The sequence below is a fragment of the Dioszegia hungarica genome (assembly GCF_025882075.1).
Source record: "Dioszegia hungarica strain PDD-24b-2 chromosome Unknown MKK02contig_6, whole genome shotgun sequence".
Lineage (NCBI taxonomy): Eukaryota > Fungi > Basidiomycota > Tremellomycetes > Tremellales > Bulleribasidiaceae > Dioszegia > Dioszegia hungarica.
The window spans coordinates 916,468-938,877 of record NW_026515768.1 but is presented as its reverse complement, the minus strand read 5'-3'; the positions used below and the strand labels follow the sequence as shown (position 1 = coordinate 938,877).

General features: G+C 57.5%; 7 protein-coding genes across 7 annotated transcripts; 3 read left to right on the top strand and 4 right to left on the bottom strand.

Annotated features, from left to right (window-relative positions):
* Nucleotides 1–66: 66 nt before the first annotated feature.
* MKK02DRAFT_36035 (putative DUF895 domain membrane protein) lies at nt 67–1,937 on the bottom strand (the record flags this gene model as incomplete). The annotated part of the gene is made up of 10 exons (XM_053089332.1): nt 67–331; nt 377–506; nt 552–854; nt 900–1,243; nt 1,291–1,348; nt 1,395–1,445; nt 1,493–1,556; nt 1,612–1,717; nt 1,765–1,840; nt 1,898–1,937. The coding sequence occupies 10 exons, from the start codon at nt 1,935–1,937 to the stop codon at nt 67–69; spliced, it is 1,437 nt and encodes a 478-aa protein (XP_052947907.1).
* Nucleotides 1,938–2,622: 685 nt separating this feature from the next.
* MKK02DRAFT_23237 (streptomycin biosynthesis protein StrI) lies at nt 2,623–4,289 on the top strand (the record flags this gene model as incomplete). The annotated part of the gene is made up of 7 exons (XM_053086694.1): nt 2,623–2,748; nt 2,795–2,895; nt 2,940–3,024; nt 3,073–3,223; nt 3,275–3,844; nt 3,898–3,974; nt 4,023–4,289. 7 exons carry the CDS (start codon nt 2,623–2,625, stop codon nt 4,287–4,289), a joined length of 1,377 nt encoding a protein of 458 aa, XP_052947906.1.
* Nucleotides 4,290–4,532: 243 nt separating this feature from the next.
* MKK02DRAFT_42516 (putative ribosomal protein) lies at nt 4,533–5,611 on the bottom strand (the record flags this gene model as incomplete). The annotated part of the gene is made up of 4 exons (XM_053092030.1): nt 4,533–4,637; nt 4,691–4,735; nt 4,792–5,133; nt 5,324–5,611. The coding sequence occupies 4 exons, from the start codon at nt 5,609–5,611 to the stop codon at nt 4,533–4,535; spliced, it is 780 nt and encodes a 259-aa protein (XP_052947905.1).
* Nucleotides 5,612–6,062: 451 nt separating this feature from the next.
* On the top strand, nt 6,063–7,520 carry MKK02DRAFT_31620 (uncharacterized protein; the record flags this gene model as incomplete). The annotated part of the gene is made up of 6 exons (XM_053088344.1): nt 6,063–6,288; nt 6,335–6,420; nt 6,477–6,673; nt 6,719–6,779; nt 6,823–7,421; nt 7,466–7,520. The coding sequence occupies 6 exons, from the start codon at nt 6,063–6,065 to the stop codon at nt 7,518–7,520; spliced, it is 1,224 nt and encodes a 407-aa protein (XP_052947904.1).
* Nucleotides 7,521–8,943: 1,423 nt separating this feature from the next.
* Nucleotides 8,944–11,126, top strand: MKK02DRAFT_23397 (fungal-specific transcription factor domain-containing protein; the record flags this gene model as incomplete). Its single annotated transcript, XM_053086727.1, has 3 exons — nt 8,944–9,028; nt 9,075–9,205; nt 9,252–11,126. Coding segments are annotated over 3 exons (2,091 nt in total), but the record flags the coding sequence as incomplete, so codon positions are not given.
* A 1,418-nt stretch (nt 11,127–12,544) lies between these two features.
* On the bottom strand, nt 12,545–15,700 carry MKK02DRAFT_22595 (putative Alpha,alpha-trehalase; the record flags this gene model as incomplete). Its single annotated transcript, XM_053086592.1, has 11 exons — nt 12,545–12,733; nt 12,782–12,908; nt 12,959–13,045; nt 13,096–13,201; nt 13,246–14,128; nt 14,170–14,289; nt 14,332–14,545; nt 14,594–14,871; nt 14,919–15,006; nt 15,055–15,227; nt 15,284–15,700. The coding sequence occupies 11 exons, from the start codon at nt 15,698–15,700 to the stop codon at nt 12,545–12,547; spliced, it is 2,682 nt and encodes an 893-aa protein (XP_052947902.1).
* A 2,026-nt stretch (nt 15,701–17,726) lies between these two features.
* Nucleotides 17,727–22,303, bottom strand: MKK02DRAFT_42512 (RecF/RecN/SMC; the record flags this gene model as incomplete). The annotated part of the gene is made up of 19 exons (XM_053092029.1): nt 17,727–17,738; nt 17,789–17,873; nt 17,926–18,032; nt 18,079–18,237; nt 18,286–18,412; nt 18,458–18,663; nt 18,714–19,236; nt 19,281–19,719; nt 19,752–19,850; nt 19,901–20,406; nt 20,451–20,539; nt 20,575–20,752; nt 20,802–21,046; nt 21,096–21,209; nt 21,256–21,375; nt 21,424–21,592; nt 21,645–21,836; nt 21,881–22,197; nt 22,250–22,303. 19 exons carry the CDS (start codon nt 22,301–22,303, stop codon nt 17,727–17,729), a joined length of 3,741 nt encoding a protein of 1,246 aa, XP_052947901.1.
* Between the last annotated feature and the right edge of the window lie 107 nt (nt 22,304–22,410).

The following is a 22,410-nucleotide window of genomic DNA, read 5'->3' as shown; positions in this document are numbered from 1 at the left end:
TGACAACACGCACCCACCAAAGCGTCCGAAAACAAGACACTAACCCCCGCCCTCCTCCGACCACACCTAGTACGCCTTCTGATCCACCTCCCCATCCCTCGTCATGTTCGCCACCTGGACATGCTCATCCGCGTGGTGCCCCTTGGGCATCGCCGCCCCGCCCATCTTCTCATCCGCGACATCCTCGACGTGGTACACCGACTCGGTGTCGTAGTTGGTATCGGGGGTCATGTAGAGGACGTAGAACATGAATGGGAGGGAAAAGAGGAGGAGCAGCCACGAGACCAGGTGTTCGGTCAGGTAAGGGGTGGCGACTGCGTCCATGCCGAATCTGCCTGTCAACTATGCTTCAAGTGGAAGTTGAGAAGGGACATACGAGACGGCACCACCGGCTGACTGGACACCCTTGTAGTACCCCGCCAATCTGGCAAGACGGAAGGCGTCGTTGGACATGGCTGACATGGTATAGTATGCGAGACCTTGGTAGGCTGCGTCACCAAAGTAGTCTGCTTGTCAGCTTGGCCAGCTACACTCGCCCGATGATGACTTACAAGCGCCGAGAAGGATGATCGGCCCGATCGCAGCTTTGTCTGTCCAGTCCCATACGGGCGGCACGCTCTGCCTGGTGAACTGAACCTGGAGGACGAGTCCGCCAATCCAGATCCCTAATGCGAGGGCAGTGACGGCCGCAAGGGCGATGAAGGAGCGCATCCTGCGTCGGAAGGGGAGCTTGTCAATGAGGACACCGAGGAAGAGGGCGCCGAGGATGGAGCCGAGACCTGTAACGAGGGCAGTGAGGGCGCGAGTACGGCCATTGAAGAGGTGTACGGTGATGGCGCCTTGGTATGCGTAGACTGTATAAATATCAGCTTTGTCCATCGAGAAGAAACACTACGTACAGTAGTTGGAGGCAAAGCAGACAGGGAAGAGAGCGACCACCCTCTTGTCCTTGAACAGCTTCAAGAAATGCGAAAACTCCTCCCTGGGGCCTAGGGCCGCTGTGAGCTCCACGACCGTCCCGTCGCCCCGGACGACCGAGTTGGGGGGGAGGATGAGCCAGCTCGTAGCGATCGACGTGAGCATGATGATCATGAATGCGACGTAGACCGAGGTGGACACGGTAGGGAGGGTCGAGTTGGCCTGGATACCGAGGGCGATGGCGGACCCGACGAGGGTGCCCGATTGGAAAATCATCCAGAAGATACTGAACGCTCGGCCTTTGTCTTTTTCGAGTGGGTATGACCTGGGGCATGAGCGCTGAATACGGGGGCGAAGGTGGGTAGGGCGTACATCATGACACTGCCTTGTGCGGACCAGAGGAGGGCGGCGGTGATACCGAGGATGGCACCTGTGTTGTCATTACAGGTCCTGAGATCTCCGTAGAAGAGGCTCACCAGCAGCGATCAGGAAGGAACGAGTCCCATTGACTTGGTAACACCAAAGCGCTATCTCATCAGTTCCGCTGCCCATCCATCATAAAATAGCAACTCACATCCGATATACAGCGAATACCCGCTCGTTCCGAGACTCAGCGTCAAGCGCGGCCCAAGAATGTTCTGCAAGCATTGGCACCGCCCTCTCCTGAATGTTGGGTCACACGACCGGACTTACATTGACGGATCCCGCAAAGAAGCCCATAATAGCGAAGCACGCATAGAGCGTCGCGTTTGCCGTAGATGACAATTGCGGGTCTTGCGTTCCACCTGCACCCAGATTGCTAGTCTCGTCAGCTGAAGCGGGTAGGTCTGTACGCGGGGGACATACGAGATGGCGGAGAACATGCCGACGGAGCAGAAACAGACAAAGCCGACGATGACGACCTGGGTCGTGGGGGAGTTATCTAGCTGTCAGCTTGTTGAGACTCGAAGTCCCTAGAAGGAGGAGACGAGCAGCTCACACCGTACATTGCCGACCTTGATAGCGGCGAGATTGACCATCTTGGCGTCAGAGCACTGGAGGCCTATACACAGTAAATGGAGTTGAGGGGGACGGGAGGACCAAGCGCAGAGTCGAGACTCGAGTGTTTATATGTACAGCGGAATCACGGCGTCGCAGAGATAAGGGCAGATAGCAAGAGTGGGGGCGATGTTGGGGCTCAGACTATATACCCCAGATCCCCCGGAATACTGCCATGCAAGGCGCATACCATGTGCCCCTCTCCCGCAATAACAAACCGCGGGGGTCACGGTCACAAGAGCTGCTGTAACCGCGCGAATGCGAATGCGGCGTGTTGGCCGAGAGCCGAGAGATCCCTGCGCCCGCTGCTGCAGTGCTGCTTGCAGGAGCCGGTGGCTATTCCTTATCTTTTGGGTGTGGCGCCGGACCGGGATAGAAGGCCGAAAGATGCTGGAAATGGTTAGATCAGATGCGATTCGGGTCGGGAGATACGAGCTCGGGAAGAGCGGCGAAAGGGGAAATAGGGGAGGTTTGATTGGTCGGCGGCAGGTGGGGGAGGGTGGGGAACAAGTGAGGGTGGGGGGAGTACGGCCCGTTACTGGCCGGTATCATCGGTTGTCAACCTCAATCTTCATCTGCAGCGCAACACGATAGCACTGCTACAAGGGCGTATCGTGAGACTGACTACGTGCTTGTCCGGCCCCAGCCCTTGACGATCCTGTAGACATGGCAGAAATCGACATCCCGCGCGGGAACGGCAGTGTCGTGAACGGTTTAGGCGAGACCAGCGGCGTCAAAGGCTTGACGAAGTGTGTGACTGTAGCTGTGATAGGTGCAGGGCAGCGCGGACAGGTGAGTGGCTCCGCTCGCAAGTAAAGTCCTGGAGCTGATTGAATAGATATACGCCGAGTACGCGCTGCAGCGGCCGGACGCGATGAAGGTTGTAGCTGTAGCTGAGCCGAGACCGCATCGCCGCAAGGTCACGTCTCGTGCTCATAGGTGTGTGTAGCTATAAAGCGCTTTGAAGATGGCTGACGGAGCAGTATAACGCCCGAGATGCAGTTCCCGGACTGGAAGGAGATGTTAGCAAAGGGGAGGATCGCCGACGCGGTGACGGTCTGCGTTCTGGTTTGTGCTCTTCTGTGTTGGAGGTAGAAGGTGGGAGCTGACAGGCAGGACGACCTACACGCTGAGGTAGTGTCCGAATGTGCCAAGCTGGGGTATCATATCCTGTGCGAGAAACCTATGGCTACGAAGGTGGAGCACTGTGTGCAGACGGTGAAGGATGTACAGGCTCAACCTGGGACTATCTTTGGCGTTGGACACGGTAAGCATCTGCCTTGATCCTGGTGTGACGGAACACTTCACTGACGCCTAGTTCTCCGCTACTCACCCTACAACCGCGCTGTGAAAGCCGTGATCGACTCGGGCGCCCTCGGCGAGATCATCAACATCCAGCACATCGAGCCTGTCGGAAACCAGCACTTCGCGCATTCCTACGTCCGGGGCAATTGGGGCCGGGAGGCCGAGACGACCTTCGCACTCATGTCAAAATCATGCCACGATATCGATATTCTCTCGTACTACCTCTCTGGCCTCACACCCGTCAAGGTCCACTCGTTCGGCTCGATCGGGCACTTTAAGCGGTCCAAAAAGCCCAAAGACGCCGGCGGGGCCACGCGGTGCTTGGAGTGTCCGTACGAAGCGCAGTGCGTCTGGTCCGCCAAGAAGATCTATGTGGAGCCGTTGAGCCAGACAGAGGACCGCGAGAGATGGGCGCGGCATGTCGTCGATGCGGATGTGCTGGATATTGAGAATGTCACCGAGGCGCTCAAGACCAGTCCGTATGGACGGTGCGTGTATGAAGCGGGGAACGACGTGGTCGATCATCAGGTGGTGAATATTGAGTATGAGGGGGGCGTCACGGCGAGTATGACGATGAGCGCTTGTGAGTCCGGTCCGTCAAGCGTGTGGTCAGGAGGTGGTGGGGCTGATGAGCAGTCACGGAGGCGGTATGTGATCGCGGGACGAGAATACAGGGCACAAAAGGCGAGCTTGTGGGCGATATGGTCAACTTTGTACGTACCCGTCTTTCCGTGATCCGCGGGGGGTCTGCTGAGTGACAGACTGTGTTTGACTTCTTGACGCGCACCAAGACCGTACATAACCCGCCAAACGAGGGCGGGGGACACGGCGGCGGCGACCTGGGCCTCTCCCGCGCATTCGTCCAGGCCGTAGCGGAGGGTGATCAGGCGGTGCTTGGCGTGACGCCCGAGGAGGTGCTCAATTCGCATTTGTTGGTGTTTGCGGCGGAGAAGGCGAGGAGGGAGGAACGGGTCGTACGGTTTGAGGAGTTCAAGAAGGGGGCGATGACGGGCGAGGATGTGTTTTGAGGGGTCGGGTGCAGATCTGTAGGGTTGTAGACTAGACGAGGGTCGTTGTAGCTTGATGCTTGATGACTGAAGTGTCGCTGAGGCAAGTCACCGATTACTCAGTAAAGTAGCATCAGCTGCGCCCGCAAACCGCGATGTCTAACAGGCGTAGAGAATCGTTACATGTCGCTTAAGCCCAAATCTAGATGATGCAGTACACAGTTGTCGAAACAGCACTCTACTCCCGAGAGTTTAAGGAGCGATCTAGTCCTCGTCCATGTCGCCGTCCTGGACAGGAAGCGGCACGTCGTTCCCGGGAACAAAGCCTTCGCCCTTGGTCCACCTGCTGCCGAGATGTATCCGGAATTCCTGCAGGTCAGCACTGCCCCGAATGGATCCGATGTCGCAAGCATTGAGAACACCCTCCTCTCCTTGACACCGCCTAGCCACTGCATCCCTGATTCAATCTGCCTCGGTCTCTGCCTACTCGCACACCCGCCACTCTCACCGGAATAGAACTTACGGCCATCTGCACACCCAGCAACTTCAAAATCCTGCACTTTTCACTCGTCAACTTCTCCCCCTCCCTGCACAGCACGTGCTCATCCATCAAGCTCGGCACACCCTTCACCAGCGTCGTCTTGAGCCCCAGTTGCCGGAACTGCGGCTCCATCGAGTGGGGGAAGGGGTCGCCCGAGGCGTCGTCGGTGAGTGGGGAGAGGATAGGTCCGGCGGGAAGGGTGATGGTGCGGGTGGAGATGAAGTGTTGGCGGGCGTATTCGGGACGGTGGAAGGAGGCGAACCAGTCGAGGGTGTCGGCTGGGGGGTGGGAGGTGAGGAAGAGGCCCATCTGGCCTGATATGCGCTGGGGGTCAGCGGGAGCCCAGCAGAGAGGTGGAACATGGGCAGAAATTGGAGGTATTGAAATGCCGGTGGGGGATGCTCCCCCGGCTGATCGTCCTCCTCCCACCACAATCTTCCTCATCACCCAACGCTCTTCGCTTCCCTTCATCCCGCCACACTCTCTTCACTCCTCGATAGCCTTGCCTACTCACCTTACTAACCTCTCCCAACCCCTCTGCATACTCTCCCCCTTCCCCCTCTCCCAACGCCTTCTGCATCACCTTCCCTTTCGCCATAAATAACCTCCCTGTCCCCCTCCACTGACTCCGTACCTCCTTGAGACTCTCATTTCTCATATCGCCCACCGAGAACAACCAGACATGGTCGTACTTGTCAATCTCATTCTGGATCTCGGTGCTCAATGCGTGCTTGGCGGATTTGGTCGTTCGCGAGGGTGTCTTGGTCAGGGATGTGACCTTGTTGCGCTTTGATTTGGGCATGGTAGTGAAGTCTGATTGGGGATGGGGTGGGTTAGAGGTGAGATAGTGGTGGTTGTATGGGTGGCTCTGCTGGAAATCTTCACTTGGCAGCTGGAAATTTAAAGCTGTGGGGTCCCCGGGACAGGTGAAACGCGCCACATTCGGATATCGCCGCCGGGGTTACCTTTATGTGCGATACAGTGAGGAGTTGGGTGGCGTTTCAAGTTGACCCTCCCTATTGTTCGCCTTCCTCTCGACGACTATACATCACACAGCTATAGCTCACCACATAGCATAGCCTACACAGCTACAGGGTATCACACGTCCCACACTCTCAGAGAAGACTCGAATCAGATCACGCGGAGACAAGGACAGGCACCGACTTCCAGCTCGTCCCTTTCACCAATCCAATCACTTCGAACTCGTATAAACACCCTCCTCTTCCGCCCCTCCATTCCTCTTGCATTCAACCATGAACCCAACCGACCAAGTCGCCTACCGCGCTCAGATGGACGACGAGCTTCTCTCATTCACCCGCTCGGTCCCGCCTCCGCCGTACTCTGGTAATGCACAGGTTGCGAACCCTGCGCCCATTCCCGTGGACGCGTCGAGGGCGGACTATGACTTGACGCCGATGCCCCAGAGCGTCAACAGGCCCAAGCTGCCTGAGGAGAAGCGTAATGCCTATCTCGGAGAGCGTGAGTCCATTCACTGGATCGAATGCTAAGCGAAGCTGACGGGCAGTGAACGAGGACAGCTGTATCGTCAAGTTCCAGACGATCGTCCGGGAGAACCGGGAGATTGTCGTAGGGCGCATTAAGGTTCCCACCGTAAGTTGCCCCTCTCTTTTACTGCTCTGTATCTGAGGGCTCGGCTTACCTTCAAGCCCAACAATAGCCATGCTTTCATCCTTCGCCGGTACGACACCGACGCCATCTCGCTCACTACCATGTACAAGGTCGCCTTCCCGGGCGCATCCGAAGAGGAGGAGAGACGTGAGATGGAGTGGGTCCGCTCCAGCTTTGACACCCGCAATATGAATGGCGGCCGTGATTGCACTGCGGTCCGACTGGCCGGGCAATGGTGAGTTTGGACGTTCGGAGGTGTTGAGACACCGCTGACAGTCAGGGTATCTCGCCACCTCGCTATCCACATTGCGCCCGCCTACGGCCTGATGGAGCTTATCACTGTAAGTGTACTGGGTTATCGCAATGCTCCGGGCTGACGTTCAGGCCCTTGCACGCGCCCACCCCGATCCCAACGTCGCATACCGCAAATCTCAACGCTCCCAGATCGCCTCGGACGAGCTCAAGGCTCCACGCCCAGCTTCGGCTATCCCATCACTGGCCGCTCCCGTTTCTGAACCCGCTGCCAAGCGCGCGCGCAACGCATCTCCCGCCCGCTCCGCTAGTGTCGCCTCTCCCGCTCGCTCCGCTAGTGCCGCCCCTCCCTACTCGCTCGAGGACGAGCGTCACATCACCGTCGAAGCCACCACGACCATCACTGGCCCCGCCTCCTCCACGGCCGAGATGAATGCCGAGATCGCCCAAGCCAAGCAGATGGTCATTGACCTTCGGCGGGAGCTTCAGCTGCGGTCGGCGTCGGGCCAGGAGCTCGAGGACCAGGGTGTGGATATGCCTGCGGACACGCGCGGGCGCAAGCGGGCAGCGGGAGAGGAGGATGAGGTGATGATCTCGGGCGGTGTCAGTGGGCGCACCGAGCGTGTCATTCGGGCCAACAAGAAGGTGGATGTGGTCGGTGGAGGCGGGGCTGCAGGGCGCAAGATTGCCTGGGGCGCAGTCATGTTTGGTCTGGGCATCGGAGCTGCGTCGTACGCTCTTTCTGCTGGACATCCTGCGCGAGCTGACACCTCAGGTTCATCCCCCAGATCGCATCGCAGTTCCCGGCCTTTGCGTCCCAGTTCTTCTAGGCCGGTGTCGCCCAGGGCCTAGGGGAGCGGGCTAGTATAGATAGCTATGTAGGTCCATAGTCTAGTCTAGCGCCGTAGGGTTTGTAGGTATATAACGAGGCCAACTCGTCAAGACGTAGGTTGATAGTAGGTAGCCGTAGTAAAATTTGTCGATAGCTTGTAGTATATAGGTGGGTATTCGGGCGCGGGCACTGAATGTTCTGGGGAGAGGTGAACACCACCTCTGGCTGAGTCTTCCTCTTTTCCTCTCTTCTCCTCTCAACATCACCACCACACCACCATCGTCTCTCTTTTTCTCCTGTACTTATTAGTCTGATTTGATTCCTAGTTCCCATACTGTAATCAGCGAGCGTAGTCCAGTCGTAGAATACTCGTACCTGCTGTAGAGTAAGTACTCTAGCGCTCTAGTTGGCTCGTAGGGAAAATTCCAACCTGTTCGTATTGTCAATGCATCTCTGTTACAGTAGCCTCGTTAAAGTCAGGCCCTTCCTCAATCTGCTGGACCGGCAAGCAGATCTCACATCCATACTCGAGTGCTATATACGCGCTGATCTGCAGCTGCTCACCTCACCAACGGTAGTCACCGACTATTGCCGCCTTGAGCACATGCTTCAGTTCGGGCATCGGCCATACATGCCGCAAGCCATATGAAAATGCCGTGCGACGCAGCGTCGTCCGCTCCTCTGCCAGCCTCTGCCTTTTGAGTGATTCAGATCTTCCCTACCTGATCTTATCGCATCTGCTTCCCTATCTGGCCGGGCCCCGAGCAGGTACAGCATTCCCCGAACAGGTTGAGATCTCTCAATCAGTAGATCATCTTCGGTCTCGCCGAGCGCATACGAGTCGACAAAGCCTCGGTGCCGATATCTCTCTTAATTTGCAGCAATTTCGGTTTCCTCGTCCTCGACTCCTCAAGGCTACTCGACGACCCCATACAACTCCTCGTCAAATCCTGCTATCCGTCGTGTCCCAGCTACTGGATTGGTTCCTCCACAGCAAGTCTTCAGCGCCCATCTCTCAGGATGTCAGGCGGACCAAGCAGCGACAGCTTGAACGACCTCTCCCCTACAACCGGGCGGATTCTCGCAAACGGGCGAGGGAACGGCGGAGGGTCCAAGCGCTCTAGCTGGGGCCTAGGCGCAGGGGGCATGGGCCCACTTGTCGGCAATGGGCAGACGTACGGTGCGGCCGACGCTGAGTTATCTCCTTTACGGACGAGTCCGGATGGGCTCGGTTCTGGCCCAGGCCCAGGCTCGGGCTCGGGTGCAGGCTCTGGATTTTCGGGGAGAGCGAGCACGTTCGCTGGTGGGAGTGAGGGCGGGAGTGGGGATGGGGCAGGAGGTAAAGGGAGGGTCGAGACGGAGGCTGAGGCAAAGAGGAGGAAGATCCAGGTTGGCCATCTTTCCAGTCAAGTAAGGGAGAAATGCTGATTCTGCAGCGGGCGTGCGATGTCTGTCGGAGGAAGAAGATCAAGTGTGATGGCCCGATGAATAGCCAGAGCACGAGCAGTGAGTCGCCAGAGGCAGCCATGTAAGGGGAGTGGCTGATAAGCAGAATGTGCGCACTGCCACGAGTACGGCAAGGAGTGCACCTACGTCGAGGCTGCCAAGCGACGAGGACCGCCGAAGGGGTATGTCGAAGCGCTGGAGCAGCGATGTGGGCGTCTAGAGCGGCTCTTTCAGCAGGTGAGAGATCTCTACTGCCATTATCTAAGTCCTTGCTGATCCTCAGCTCCATCCCGGCGTCGACCTGACAGAACACATCGGCCCCGCTCTCGATAGGGACGACTTTGAACAATCGACCTATCTGGAATCGCTCAAATCCCTCCATATCCCTGCCTATCCCCAGATGAAACCCCTCACTGCGGCCCTCTCCAAATCGTCCTCCAACACCCACGCCCAGCCCTCACCCTCCTCCTCCATTTCCAGCCCCGCGGCCGGTCCGCCGTCCGTCGCTTCCACCGTCCTCGGTCCTGCCCCATGGCAGACATATGAGCGGGATCCCTCTCGCCCGCCGGACGATGAGGAGGGCAATTGCGGGATGGACGCAGCGGAGCACGCACAAGTCGCCGAGGCGATGAACCGCCTGGACATTCACGACGGGTCCTGGCGGTTCCATGGAAAGTCGTCCCTCGCGCACCTCCTCCGCCTTTTCAACACGCTCAAGTACAAGCAAGACGCTGGCCCTACGGCGTTCCTCGAGCGGGTCGCGCATATCAAGCGGCAAGAGTACTGGCAAGTCCCCGAGTGGGAGGTGGTCGTCGCGAACGAGGGTGTACGGCCGGTCGACTACTCTATCTGGCCCGCACCAGGCTTCGACAGGCGTCTCATCGACACCTACTTTGACAAAGTCAACACCTACCTCCCCCTCCTCAACAAGATCATCTTTATGCGGCAGTACGACGCCGGATCGTACAAGACCAGCCACGGGTTCGCCAAGGTCTGCCTGATGGTCTTTGCCAATGGAGCGCGCTTCGTCGACGATGACGAGCGCGTCTTCTGGCCGCGGGATTGGGCCATGTCGGAGGAGGGCAAGGAGCGCTTAAAGTCAGATGCGGACGGGACGATCCGGTACTCTGGCGGCTGGATCTACATGCGGGCCATCATGCGCATGGGCCGGAGTATCGCACAGGGACCCAACCTGTACGATTTCCAGACACAGGTGCTCTTCTGCGCGTTCCTCCAGGGCGCGGCGGTCCCGCATCTCATGTGGGTCTTGTCGGGCCTGGGATTACGGTCCGCCCAGGAGATAGGTATCCACGTTCGATCCACCCTCCTACTCGCCAACCCGATCGAGCGGGCGCTGTACAATCGCGCGTTTTGGTGCTTGTACCATATCGACCGGGTCAACTGCGCCGCCATCGGCCGATCGGTCGCTCTGCAGGACACGGACTTTGACGCCGATTATCCGATACCGGTGGATGACGAGTACTGGTCGACGGGCGATCCAGAGGCCGACTTTGTCCAGCCGGAGAGGGCGGGCATACCGAAGGTGGCGGCATTCGTCCATATGCTCAAGCTGGATCATGTGCTGGGAGCCGCCCTGCGTACTATCTACGCCATCAACAAGCTGCCGGAGCACCATGCGGATACCGTCTCGCAGCGCGCCGTCGTGGTCGAGCTCGACTCGGCCTTGAATGCGTGGGCGGATTCGGTGCCTGACGGACTCCGGTGGGATCCTACACGGGCAGACCAGACGCTCTTCGAGCAGTCGGCGATGCTGTACTCGCAATACTACTTTTGCCAAATCCTTATACACCGTCCATTCATCCCCACTCCTGCCAAGCTGGAAACAATCGGTCTTCCCTCCCTCGCCATCTGCTCCAACGCCGCACGGAGTATCGCCAACATCCTCGACGCGCTCCTCCGCCGTGGAAGACGGTTCGGCGCTTTACCTGGTCAAGCGGTCAATATCCACTTTTTACTCCCTGCGTGGACAGCAGCGGTCATTCTCCTCGTATCGATCTATTCAGCCAAGCAGCAAAAGGCGGACAGGGAGCGCGCGATGCTGGATGTCAGGAGGTGTATTGCAGCCACCAAGGAGATGGAGATGACGTGGAGGCAGGCGGGCAAGCTGACGGATGTGCTCACTGAGCTGGCGAGTGAGCGGGGGGACGGACCAGACGTTCCCCAGGCGGGATACGGTCCACCGCCGACGGTCGAGCGGGGCGGAGGGGGGAAGCGGGCCGCTACAGACCCAGAAGCGAGTGCTGGCATGCGAAGCGGGAGCCAGTCGGACCTCGCGAGAAAGTCTAGCTCGGCGTCAAACAAGACGAGGGCGCATACCGGCCCTTCACCGTCCGGATCGAGCTCGAGCACCCCAGCGCGGACACACGAGTCCTTTGCGACTCCCGCTGCTCCACCCGCGGGCTACACTGGACACTTTGCGCACCGTCTCCCGGCATCGGGAGGCGCATCATCTGCAACCTCGGGCCTCCCTCAATCCAGCTACAGCAGGCCGGTCACTCCGCCAAATCTCTGGCTCGCGACTCCGGCGCAGGCCCAACTGGCTCATTCGGATCCTATTCTATACGGTACCGCCGGTACCCAAGGCCAGAACCCGATCGGGCGGAATTGCGATGGGCTCATCCGTCCCGGAGGCTGCGGCAGCCAATTCGATCATCATGGCACCACCGGCCAGTCGGCGCAGCTCCCAGGTTTCAACCTGGATCAGGGGATACACGGCTCAGAAAACGCATCCCCCTTCAATCCCTTCGCCACCCCTATAACCAACACCCAACAATCCGCCCCAGCTCAAGGTCAAGGTCAATACCAGCCTACAGGGTACACCCCCGCGCCCGGCTTTGACTTTGGCGGCTCAGGCACAGGCGCAAGCGGCGCGGCTGCGGGATCGGGAGCAGACTACAACCCCCTCGCCGCCCTGGACGATATGCTGTGGGACGCGTCGTTCCTCGATGCGCTCAACCCGGAGTTGTTCGGGATGAGGGATATGAGCAGCGGGAGTGGGAATGGCGGGGGCGGGATGGGTGGAGGGATGGGTAGAGTTGGCGGCGCAGAAGGCATGGGACAGGATGGAGCAGGGGGAGGCGGGGGCGATAATGTGGAGGATCTATGGGCGCAGTTGTTTGGTGTTAACAAGTGAGTCTGCCGTTCTGCTCTACTCTCAAGGGATTGAGCTGACTTGACAGTGAGGGATTATGGACGCCTAGACTTGGTTAGATGAATCGTGATAGGCGAGCGGAGATTTCGGTCCACGCGGTCATGGCGAAACGGACAAGAGATGGTTGGCCATATAGAGGATTTCTGAAAGCAGCTTGTAGTAGTATGGGCGTCATTCGATGCATGACTTGATAGATACCATAGACAATGAAGGTGCAGCTTACAGCTCTACTCTGTAGAAAGAAGGAAGAAAAGTAGAAAGAGGGTCATGATGATGGTATTCCGATCCAGAGCGTGCTATTCTACAAGGTGGAAAGAAGACGTGGAAGATACGTGAAAGAGAAGAAAGAATGAAAGAAAGAAACCGATAACAAGCGATCCCACCGTTCCCGCGCTCCAGTACCTTTACTGCGCATGCTCCAACTTCAGATTGGCGATCGCCTGCTCGAGCGATGGGGGTTCGTGGTGGACACTCTTCTTGGGCTCGCCTCCCTGCCCCTGGGCGGCAGCTTGGAGCTCCCGCTCTTCCCGCTCGGCTCGCCTGCGTCGGGCGGACGGGAAGTCGGGCGCGGGGAGGTTGAAGAAGACCCATGGCTGGTGGGTAAGCTATGTACCGTATGGTGTGAGCATCGGATAACTTACGGGAACGCAAGCAGCCAAAGCTCGCCTCATGCCGACCGACAAGAACTGGAGGCCGACCTGGTAGGCAGAGTTCATCCACCCGAAACCTTCCCTGGGGACGTAGCGGAAGTCGGTACCTTGGTTCCCGCTGAGTCGTCAGCTGCTGCGTCTTCCGACCTCAAGCACTGAGCAGCTTACTATTCCGCATCAACCATGTGGCTCAACTCCACAGCGTCAAACTTCTCGGGCACGATACCGTTGAAGTCGACAAACGACAGGGTCATCCTGATCCGTCAGCTTCTTTCTTCGCGCAAGTCAAAACACAGTAAGCTTACATGTAAACCCATCGATAGGCCAAGCGGGAAGCGTGCACGTCGAGCCCGTATCGCTCCAGCCCGACCCACGCCATAATTTGATGCGGCGGCCAAGCGAATGGGTAGTCTATATATCAGCTGAAGTTCCTCGACCAACGACGGACAACTCACCCCACTGCCGATTCGGCCTGTCGAGCGATATAATCCCCCTACTCTCCTCTGTCCCACTGACCAGCCCACCCGCCACCTCAAATTTGGGCAGCGCGGAATCGACCAGCCTGAACGCCTGCGCCTCGGACGCACACCCCGCCCAGAGCGGGAAGAGGGTCGTGACCGACTCGTACCGCGTCTGCTTCTCCGCCTTGCAGTCGTAGTCAAAGTACATCCCCTGCCCCTCGTTCCAGCACAGCTCATTCATCGCCTCCTTCCGCTTCTCGAGACGCGCCTTCCACTCGGCCGAGGTCTGTTTCCGGGATGTAGAGCGCTCGCGGGGCGCACCGGGCGCATACGCCTCAGCTGTGATGGGCCAAGGGGTAAGATCAAACTCGTCGTCAAGTTCAAGCTCATCCCCAAAGACCTGCTCGATAGCGGTGGCGATATCCGACTCGTACTTGTACAGCAGCGAGTTGAGGTCGACGGTGGCGAGATCCGCGCACTTGCGGTCAAGTCGGTACGAGGTATCGTGTCCCGACTCGCGCACCCCTCGGTCGTGCATAAAGTACTCGTCGAGCTCGGGCTCGTGGATGGTCTTGTCGTTGTACCCGTCAATGTACTCGTTGACCGAGATACCGAGCTTTTGTGCGAAGGGCTGGAGGATGTGGGTAAAGTGGGAGGCCTCGGTCTCTGGAGGGACACCCTCGCCGACGGGACGGTACCGGGAGAGACCAGACTTGACGTCCAGCGAAGGCTCGACCAGCCAGTAGCAGTGGTACTCCTTGATGGCGGCCTGGATGGCACGTTTGAGCCATGGCTTGAGGGCGTCCCGATCCTGGTGCTGGTTGTAGATCTGGACGGCGAGATCGGTGAGGAAGGGGGGCTGGGATCGGCAGAGGTACTGCTCGTCAGCTATGCTCACTCGGATAAGGCTAGACTCACGTAGGTCCGGTTTCCGTTCAGGACCTTGTTGTAGTATTTGATTTGGAAGATGCAGTGTTCGACAATGCTCATGGCGAGGTCGAGTCGGCCATCAACCAAGAGACCAAGAGCCATGAAATACTGCTGGTCAGCACGCATCTCATGACGTAGCATCAGACTTACACTGTCCCAGTAGTACATCTCGTTGAATCGGGCACCAGGGACGACGAAAGGGAGCGCCTCGAGCTTGCTCTGCTTGGTGACCGGGTCGACCTTCTTCTGCATAGCCAGAGCGAGAATCCCGGGGTAGTCGTTGAGCGTCTTGACGAATGATGGCTCGTCGCAGTGAACAGGGAGAACGATCACCTCGAGGTTGAGGTTGGGCTTTTCTCTCGAGCTACGAAGGTCAGCTCTGGGTCTCATCTCGACGCCTGCGGCAGCTCACATCTGACGGTAGTACTCCGCCTGCTCCTCCTCGCCGTGTGGAACATAAATCCTCGATCTCAACACCCGACTCCGGTTCTTTGGGTCCGCACAAGCCACTTCGAGACCTTCGCCGTCGATCCGCCTGGTAAGGGCGTTCCAGAATGAGTTCTTGATCATCCGAGAAAGACGGTCAACGGGGTTCTCGGCAAGGCGCGCTTCATCCAGGACGATCCGCTTTCGACCGTAGTCTCTGGCGAGGGCGAGCTCTTGGAGCAGGTTGGACAGCATGTAGGTGCCCTGGATTATCAGCTCAGTCACTGGAGTACGTCCATGAAGTAGCTGACCCTGATGTCGAAGAACTTGTGCGCATTGGAACTTGCGGTGCCCAGAGCGAGAAGCTTGGGTCCAGAGTCGTAGATCGAGATCTGGAAGCTGGAATGTAAGCTGTGTTAATACCAATAGAGTCACCGACTAGCTCACTTTGCGTCGGTATCTTCCTGCTCGAGAACAATCCGCATGGTCTCTTCAACGTCGACCAAGAACCGCCTCGGTGCAGACGCGCTGATCTCGTCGTGGGACAATCTCCGGTTCCGACCAATGACCTCTCCGTCCATATGCTGCGGTCTTCCCTTCTTGAACCCCTCCGTTCCGACCTGTCTTGTCAGCTATGTCATCCAGTACTGATGTACTCGACTGGGTGTTAGCTCACATTACTGAATGTCCTCGCACGACTCCAAACCTGGTTCCCACCATAATACTCATTCGGCTCGGCATGGACATGCGGAAGCTGCTTCTCCCGGTCGTTGATCTTGCCGATCCGCTCGAGCTTGTGGATCGTCTCGTCCTCGAGGGGCTGGACAGCGGGGCGGGAAGGGGCTTGTTCTGTGGGTGTAGTAGTCTTGGAGCTGTCCCCGGTGGACTTCCTGCTGGGAAGGGCAGCGCCGGCTTGAGCGAGGGGGTCGTTCTGGTCGCCATTGGTAGGAGTGTTGTTGACCGAGTTGGGGGTGACTCCGGGCTCGATGAAGAGGAGGTTCTTGGGAAGGGGGATCTGAGAGTCAGTAGAGCTCAGATTGGCACAAAGAAAGCTTACCTTGGCTCGGCCATCGGCCAGTCCGTTGCGGCTCATGATGGCCTCAGACTTGGATCCGCGGGAGAGAAGTGGACGATGAGGGATGGCAGGGAGGACAACAATATGATCGTCTTCCTCGTCAATATTCTCGATGTGGATAGGGAGAGCGTCCTTGTCGTGCTTTGGGGGATGAGCGGTCCAATCCTTGGTAGGCGAAGCGCGGAGGGAGGGTGTTGCGAGATCGATAGAGCTAGCGGTAGGGGAGATCTCGAGGGTGAGCCGCTGGCGAAGTTCCTCGGGTGAGAGGGGGTGGAAAGACGCCTCGAGGGGATGAGGAGTTCTCGGACTGGTAGGAGAGTCAGCATCGCGCTGACGATGGGGTCGGAAGTGGCTGAGCAGAGCCGCCCGCCTCGTCCCTGGAGACTGCTGGGGAACCGCCGATTCAGAGCGAGAACGAGGGAAGGGAGGCATGGTGAGGAGATCAGAGACTGTATAGGAGCGACGAGGGGGGTTTATATTCCCCTCGCTGGGAGGTGGGGGCGCCATCGTAGTCTCCAGTCTTCCAAATTGGAGAAAGGTGGACTGCTCTGGGGCTGAGATGTGGGGATTGCTCGGACGAGCAGATGGGAGGACGGTAAAAGGATGAGAGGAGATTTAGGTCGCAGGACGGCCAAAACGGCGAGAAAGAGGTAGATATGAAAGATAGAAAGGAGAAGAGAATGGCTGGGTGAGAAGAGAGGCTGACTCGAAGATGACGGAGTAGAGGTGGGCTGGACGCTTGGAGCTCCAAAACATGGAACTTCGCCGAAATGTGAAACACCCTCAGCCCCTCGATGCACGACCTCCCCGCGCAGCTGTCACCTCCTCAACTCCCTTTCCCCGCCTTATCACACCCCGCCCGAGCATGTGACCCGCCTCCCCCACTCATTCAATTTCGGCCCAGGAACAGATTTGTGTGTGTCCCCCGCGTGGGCCGCGTGCTCGGCCCTGATGACCCCCCGCTCGAGCCGCCCTGCCCCGCTCAGACTCCCACGGGAGTTGACTCAACTTCGACTCGACGCTACCCACCGACGCTGACGCTCGTTTGCCTCGCACGATAGACGAGCTTCCTCACGAGACCAGTGATAATACTCCAGAAGAAGACAATCGCGGCAGAACGAACAGAGCAACTCACGTAGTTTAGGTACTGGCGATGTAGATGGGCGATAGCAAGAATGCTAGACACGAGGTATGTTGGGCGGCAGGGCTGCGTCGAAAGGGCGGTCCAGTAGAGTTTTGTAGCTGAAACAAGACAGTCGGTGCCTTGAACGCCTTTTGATCAGCTTAGATCTAGCGCGTTTTGACCAATAGGCACGAGATCACGCCAGGTATGATGACGACACGCTGGACTTTTTATTGAGAATCCGTAGAGAAGACAGCCCACTCACACGACCGTAAATCCTTTCGACAAAGATCCGCTCCTTTATCTTCTCCGAGCTCTGTTGCACGTCCCTTTGTGGAGGAATGTGTGAGGTACGAGGTTGACGACGGGTATGAATATCGAGCGGCGACTGGGTGTATGCACAGATACCTGACCCTTATAATACGGCTGGCTTTATAGACGCGCTCGAGCTGGCGAATGCGTGCGGAAGTCACTTGATGTGAGCAAGTCCGGTGGATGTCGGGTCTGATTCTCGGAGAGGGTAGGGTTGAGGTATGCGACCGGAGGAAGAGCGGTGATTGCACGTGTAAACCTGTGGAGGCCGTCGTGTGTACTCCCTGTAGCTGGAGTCGAGCAGGGTATAGCGGAGGAGAGAAGCTGCAGTCGCTATAGAGCACAAGGAGCTCTGCAGCAGTCGAGGCAAGATTTAATCTGCAGGAGGTTCATTCGCGCTAGCGTTAATCGCTAGGTGGGCGGATCAAACTTGATTGACTCGGTGACGTGATGAGGAATGCCCCCCTGTCGATCTCATGCATGCATGTCGCAATGGCGGAGCTGCTGGACGAGAAGGTCAAGGGTAGTGTCGAAACACATGGTGCATGATGATATAGCGCATGTAGCATAGATACAACGATTTCCCCTCTCGATCTCCCCCAGTTCAGATTATTCGGCATACTGTCGGGATTAGCTCATTCTCACCAGGGTGAAGGCTCTGTGCAGCTCACCTTGCGCAGATCCAGAGTAAGCGAGCGAGATGAGTTCTCATCTTGGTCCCTATACACTCCGACCAGCCCGTCGGCATTCTCGTACCTGAAGAAGTAGTCAGCTATGGGCCTCAAAGCTCGGGCAGATGCAAGCTTACAATGAGCTCTTGAGCGAGATGATGAGGAACTGAACCTCCTTCTCCGCCTGACTCCTGATATATCTCGCCAACTTGGACACGTTGGTCGGGTCCAGCGCGGCGTCCACCTGTCACGTCAGCTCTTCCCCATTCCATCTGGTGGACTTAGCTCACCTCGTCCAGCACAAAGAACGGCGCGGGGTGGAAAGAGTGAATTGCAAATAACAGCGCCAGCGCCGCCATTGTCTTCTCCCCTCCACTGAGCTGTTCCATCTCGACGAACCGCTTGCCGGGGGGCATGACATTGTACTTGACTCCGCTGAGGTATGGTTCCTATTTTGTCAGCTCCGCCGAGGGTTCGGAATGCTCGTGGAAACTGACCTCATTGTCCTCCAGGGACAAGAAACCGACACCGCCAGTAGGGAACGTCTTTGACTTGGTAAGATCCTTATAGATCTTGTCAATACACCCCGACATGTGCTCGTATGCCTTGGTGAAGAGCTCGAACCTGCTCATCAGCTCTCCGCTCTTCAGCTTGCCAAAGAAAACTCACCGCTTCTTCTTGAGGTCCTGGAAATCATCCTTGGCGCGCTTACTATCCCTCCTCGCCGCCTCTGCCTCCTTCTCCACATCGTCCAGACTCGCCTGCACGTCCTTGAGCCGATCGATAGCCTTCATATTCGGAACAAGCTTCTCGAGATCCGCTTTGAGCTTGGTGATTTGTCCCTCAAACTCGCGATTGACCTCTTCAGAGCTGTTCTTAGTGATGTCAGCTTATTCTCCACCAAATAGAGGATGACACAGCTCACCTCTCTATCCTCATCCTCCAGATCATCAAAGTTCGGCTCCACTCCCCAGTCAGCCACCTCCTTCGGCCTCTGCGTCCCATCATCATCCACATCCATCTCATCTGCCGCCCCGCCCAGGTGCTCTTCAATCGGCACCGACTCTAAACTGCCCTTGGCCAGCGGCAACTCAATCTCTTCCAGCCTACACCGCCTATAAATCGCATGTCGATCCGACGCAGACTTTTCAATCTCGTCATTCCACCCCGCAATCTCCTTGAGCGCCTTATCAAGCCCTCGTTGGCTCTTACGGTGCGCAGACCGCGTCTCCTCGACGGCCTCCGTGGCGGTATTGAGCGCCTCTTGCGCCTGGGCGAGCTTCTCCCGTTGGGCCTCGATGGCCTTTTCGAGCGATTCGAGCTCATCCTCAATCGCCGTCTTTTCCTCTTCGAGCGTTTCGAGCTGCGTGTTGGCGCGGTCGGCCGTAGCGCGGAGTGTCTTGAGCCGGTCTCGAGTATTGGCGAGTTGCTGCTTCTGGAACTCGATCCTGCCTCGTCAGCTCTGACCCTCGTCCTGAACCAAATAACTCACTGATGCCCCGCCCTAGCCTTGGACTGCTGATATCCCTCCAACACCGCATTCTCCTCTTTCGCCATCTTCAACTGCACATCCTCATACTCCCTTATACTCCCCAGTTTCAACTTCTTGCAGAACGCCCCAAACACCCCTTTCTCCGCCTTATCCACCTTGTCCTGCAAACCCGCAATCTTCTCCTCTGCAGCATCCACCGCGTTCTCCTTGGCCTGCCGATCCGGCTCCATCTTGGCGATATCCGCAATGACAGCTTTGAGCTCCTTTCGGAGTCCGCGGAGACGGAGCTGGGTCGCGTCCAGGTCGTCCTTGGCGAATGAGTACTCGGCATCTAGGCGGGCGAGGTTGGAAAGGAGGGTTTCGTCGGATTTGGCGCTGGGCTTGGTCTTTTGCAGGTCGGCGAGTTGCTTCATGTAGGTGTCTTTGAGGGCGCGGAGTTCTGGGGTCAGTACAGCCCAAGGTGAGACTCACTGTCGACTTCTTCGTCGTTGAACTTCCTGCCGCCGGTTGAGCCAGTACCACCAGTAATCAATCCACTCTTGTGGATGACATTCCCCTCGAGCGTTACAGCTGCCTTGTCAGTTGCGGCCTCGAACCAGCTCAGGCGACCTTTAACTCACCTTTGACCTCCACATTCTTTTCATAACAGATCGACCTCGCCACCGCCATCGTCTCGCAGATCAACGCACTCCCGCACGCATGCTGCATCGCCCGCTCCACATCCGCCCTGAACTCAATACAGTCGATCCCCAACTTACTCCCCCTCAGATCCCTCAGTTTCGCCGGGATAGGCTTCACCTGGATCGTATCCAGGGGTATAAATGTCGCCTGCCCCGCCCGCTGGTTCTTCATGTACTCGATACACTGGATTCCGACCTTTTCCGTATCGACGACGATGGAATCGATATTGCGCCCAAGGACAGTCATGACGGCCGTAGCGTACTTGGTGGCTGTGGGTCGGCAGAGATCGACAACGCGGCCGTGTACGCCGGGGAAGAGGCGGCGGAGGGAAGAGAGGGTTTCTTTGAGCTTGGCGTCACGCTCAGACTCGCGCTTGTCGGCGCCGGCTTGGATGAGCTTGTTGAAGGTGTCTTGGAGACGTTCGTTGACTTCCGTCTCTTTCATACTGAGGGTCAGCTACTGAGCTCCGGTATGAGCGACCTAGCTCACTTGAGCCGAGTTCGTTCAGCCTGAGCAGATTCGAGCTGTGCCTTGACGCTCTCCCGTTCCTTGTCGAGCGTCTGGACCTTCTCGCTCATCTGCTAGTTAGCTAGACCCTTGTCCAAACACTCACAGTCTCGTCCCGCTCCGCAAGCTGCTTGACCTCATTCTCCAACCTCTCCTTCTGCCTCCCCGCCTGCGTCGTCTTATCCACCGCAGAAGCCAGCGCATCCTTCAAGGCTCGCTGTTCCCTCCCCATCACTTCGAGCTGTTGTCGCTCGCTCACCGCCAGCATGTTCGCTTGAGACCGCCTATAAGATCAGCCTCGCCCTAGACGACAGATTTCGCGATTCAGCTCACAGTGTCCGATACTGATCCAGCTCCGCCTGACTGAGCACCTTCCCACTCAACGCGCTCTTCTTCTTCTGCTCCTCCGTAGCCTCCTTGATCCGCTTGTCGATATTCTTGGTACCCTCCTCGACTTCAGCCAAGTCGCTCGCTTGACGAGACTCGTCCCGCTCGATCCGCTCCGCAAGAGCAGAAGAGTCTTTGGCCTTCTTGCGAGAGTGCTCCATCTTGGTCTCGATAGCGAGGAGTTCTGGTTTCTATTGCATGAGCTTTCTGCTGCCCATCACGATGGGAGTGTAAGCTCACCTTGTCCTCATACGCCTTTTCGGCCTTCTTGACTCTCGCTTCTCGCTTCTTGACGTCGTTCTGAGCGATCGCCTGTGACTTTTTTGCATCCTTGAGCTTGGCTTCGTTCGTGTCCTACGAACGTCAGCTTAGGTCAGATGCCTTGCTCTTTCAAGCTCACCACTGCCTTGCGTCCACTAGACAGCTTCTCATTCGCCTCTTCCACCTTCCTTGTCGACTCCTCAATCTCCTGAGTGATATGGTAGAGTTTCCAGAGGAGGTGACGCTGGATCATCGCATCCTAGATTATCAGCTTCTGCAGTAGATCTGCACAAAGCGGACTGCGCACCTTCTCATCCCTCAGCTTCTCCCATCGCCTGATCTGGTCTCGCTGCTCCTTGAAGTGCTTGACCTCGGTGATCATCCCGCGCTTCTTGGCGTAGTTGGCGGTAGAAGCTTCGGTCGCTTTGTCTTGTGACTGTCTGGCGGCTTCGTAGGCCGCGGCGAGCTCAGCAGAACTTGATCGTCAGCTACCACACCTCCTGCATCGCGGAAATAGATGTAGCTTACCCAGATATCCGATCAATCAACCTCGCCAAAGCCTTGCTATCCTGGCTGGCCACCCCCTCCACATCACCCTGGAACACCAGGAAGTTCTTGGCTTTCACCAAAATGTTGAACTTCTCGAGCTGCTGGTTGTACGCAATGAGCGCCACGGGCTTTCCATTGAGGTAGTACGTCGACTGGCCGGACGTATTGACGCTGCCCATCAGCTCCCCTTTCCTTCCTTCCCACTCTGGACTCACCTTCTCCGGAACTTCCACTCCTTCCCATCCTCATCTTCGTAGACAGCCATGACCCACGCCGATCGCGCATCCGCCCCGCTCGTACTCTGACTAGCCTGCGTCTCCTGTGTCTCCTCGACATTATCAATATCCATCCCTTCCTCCCCTTCCACCTGAAGCGCCTTCCTTCCTCGATACACTAGGTCTTTGAGCTGAGCGGACCGGAGCTGGCTTGAACGAATGCCGAGGACGAAGGAGATGGCATCCATGAGGTTGGACTTGCCCGCTCCGTTCGGACCGATGATGCACGTGAAGGAGGCATCGCCGAGGGATATGACCTGAGCAGTCAGCGGGAGAAGGAAGGGAGGGGGAGTTGGCAGGCAGACTAACTTGGGATCCACGGTATGACTTGAAGTTGAAGAGCTCTATACGGCGGAGAGGCATCTTGTCTCTTGTGCGATGCGACTCGAGCTGAGTCTAGCAGGGAGGAAGGTGAGGGAGAGGCAAAAGAAGGTGGATCCCGAAATCTGATAATTGATAGCCGATGCAGC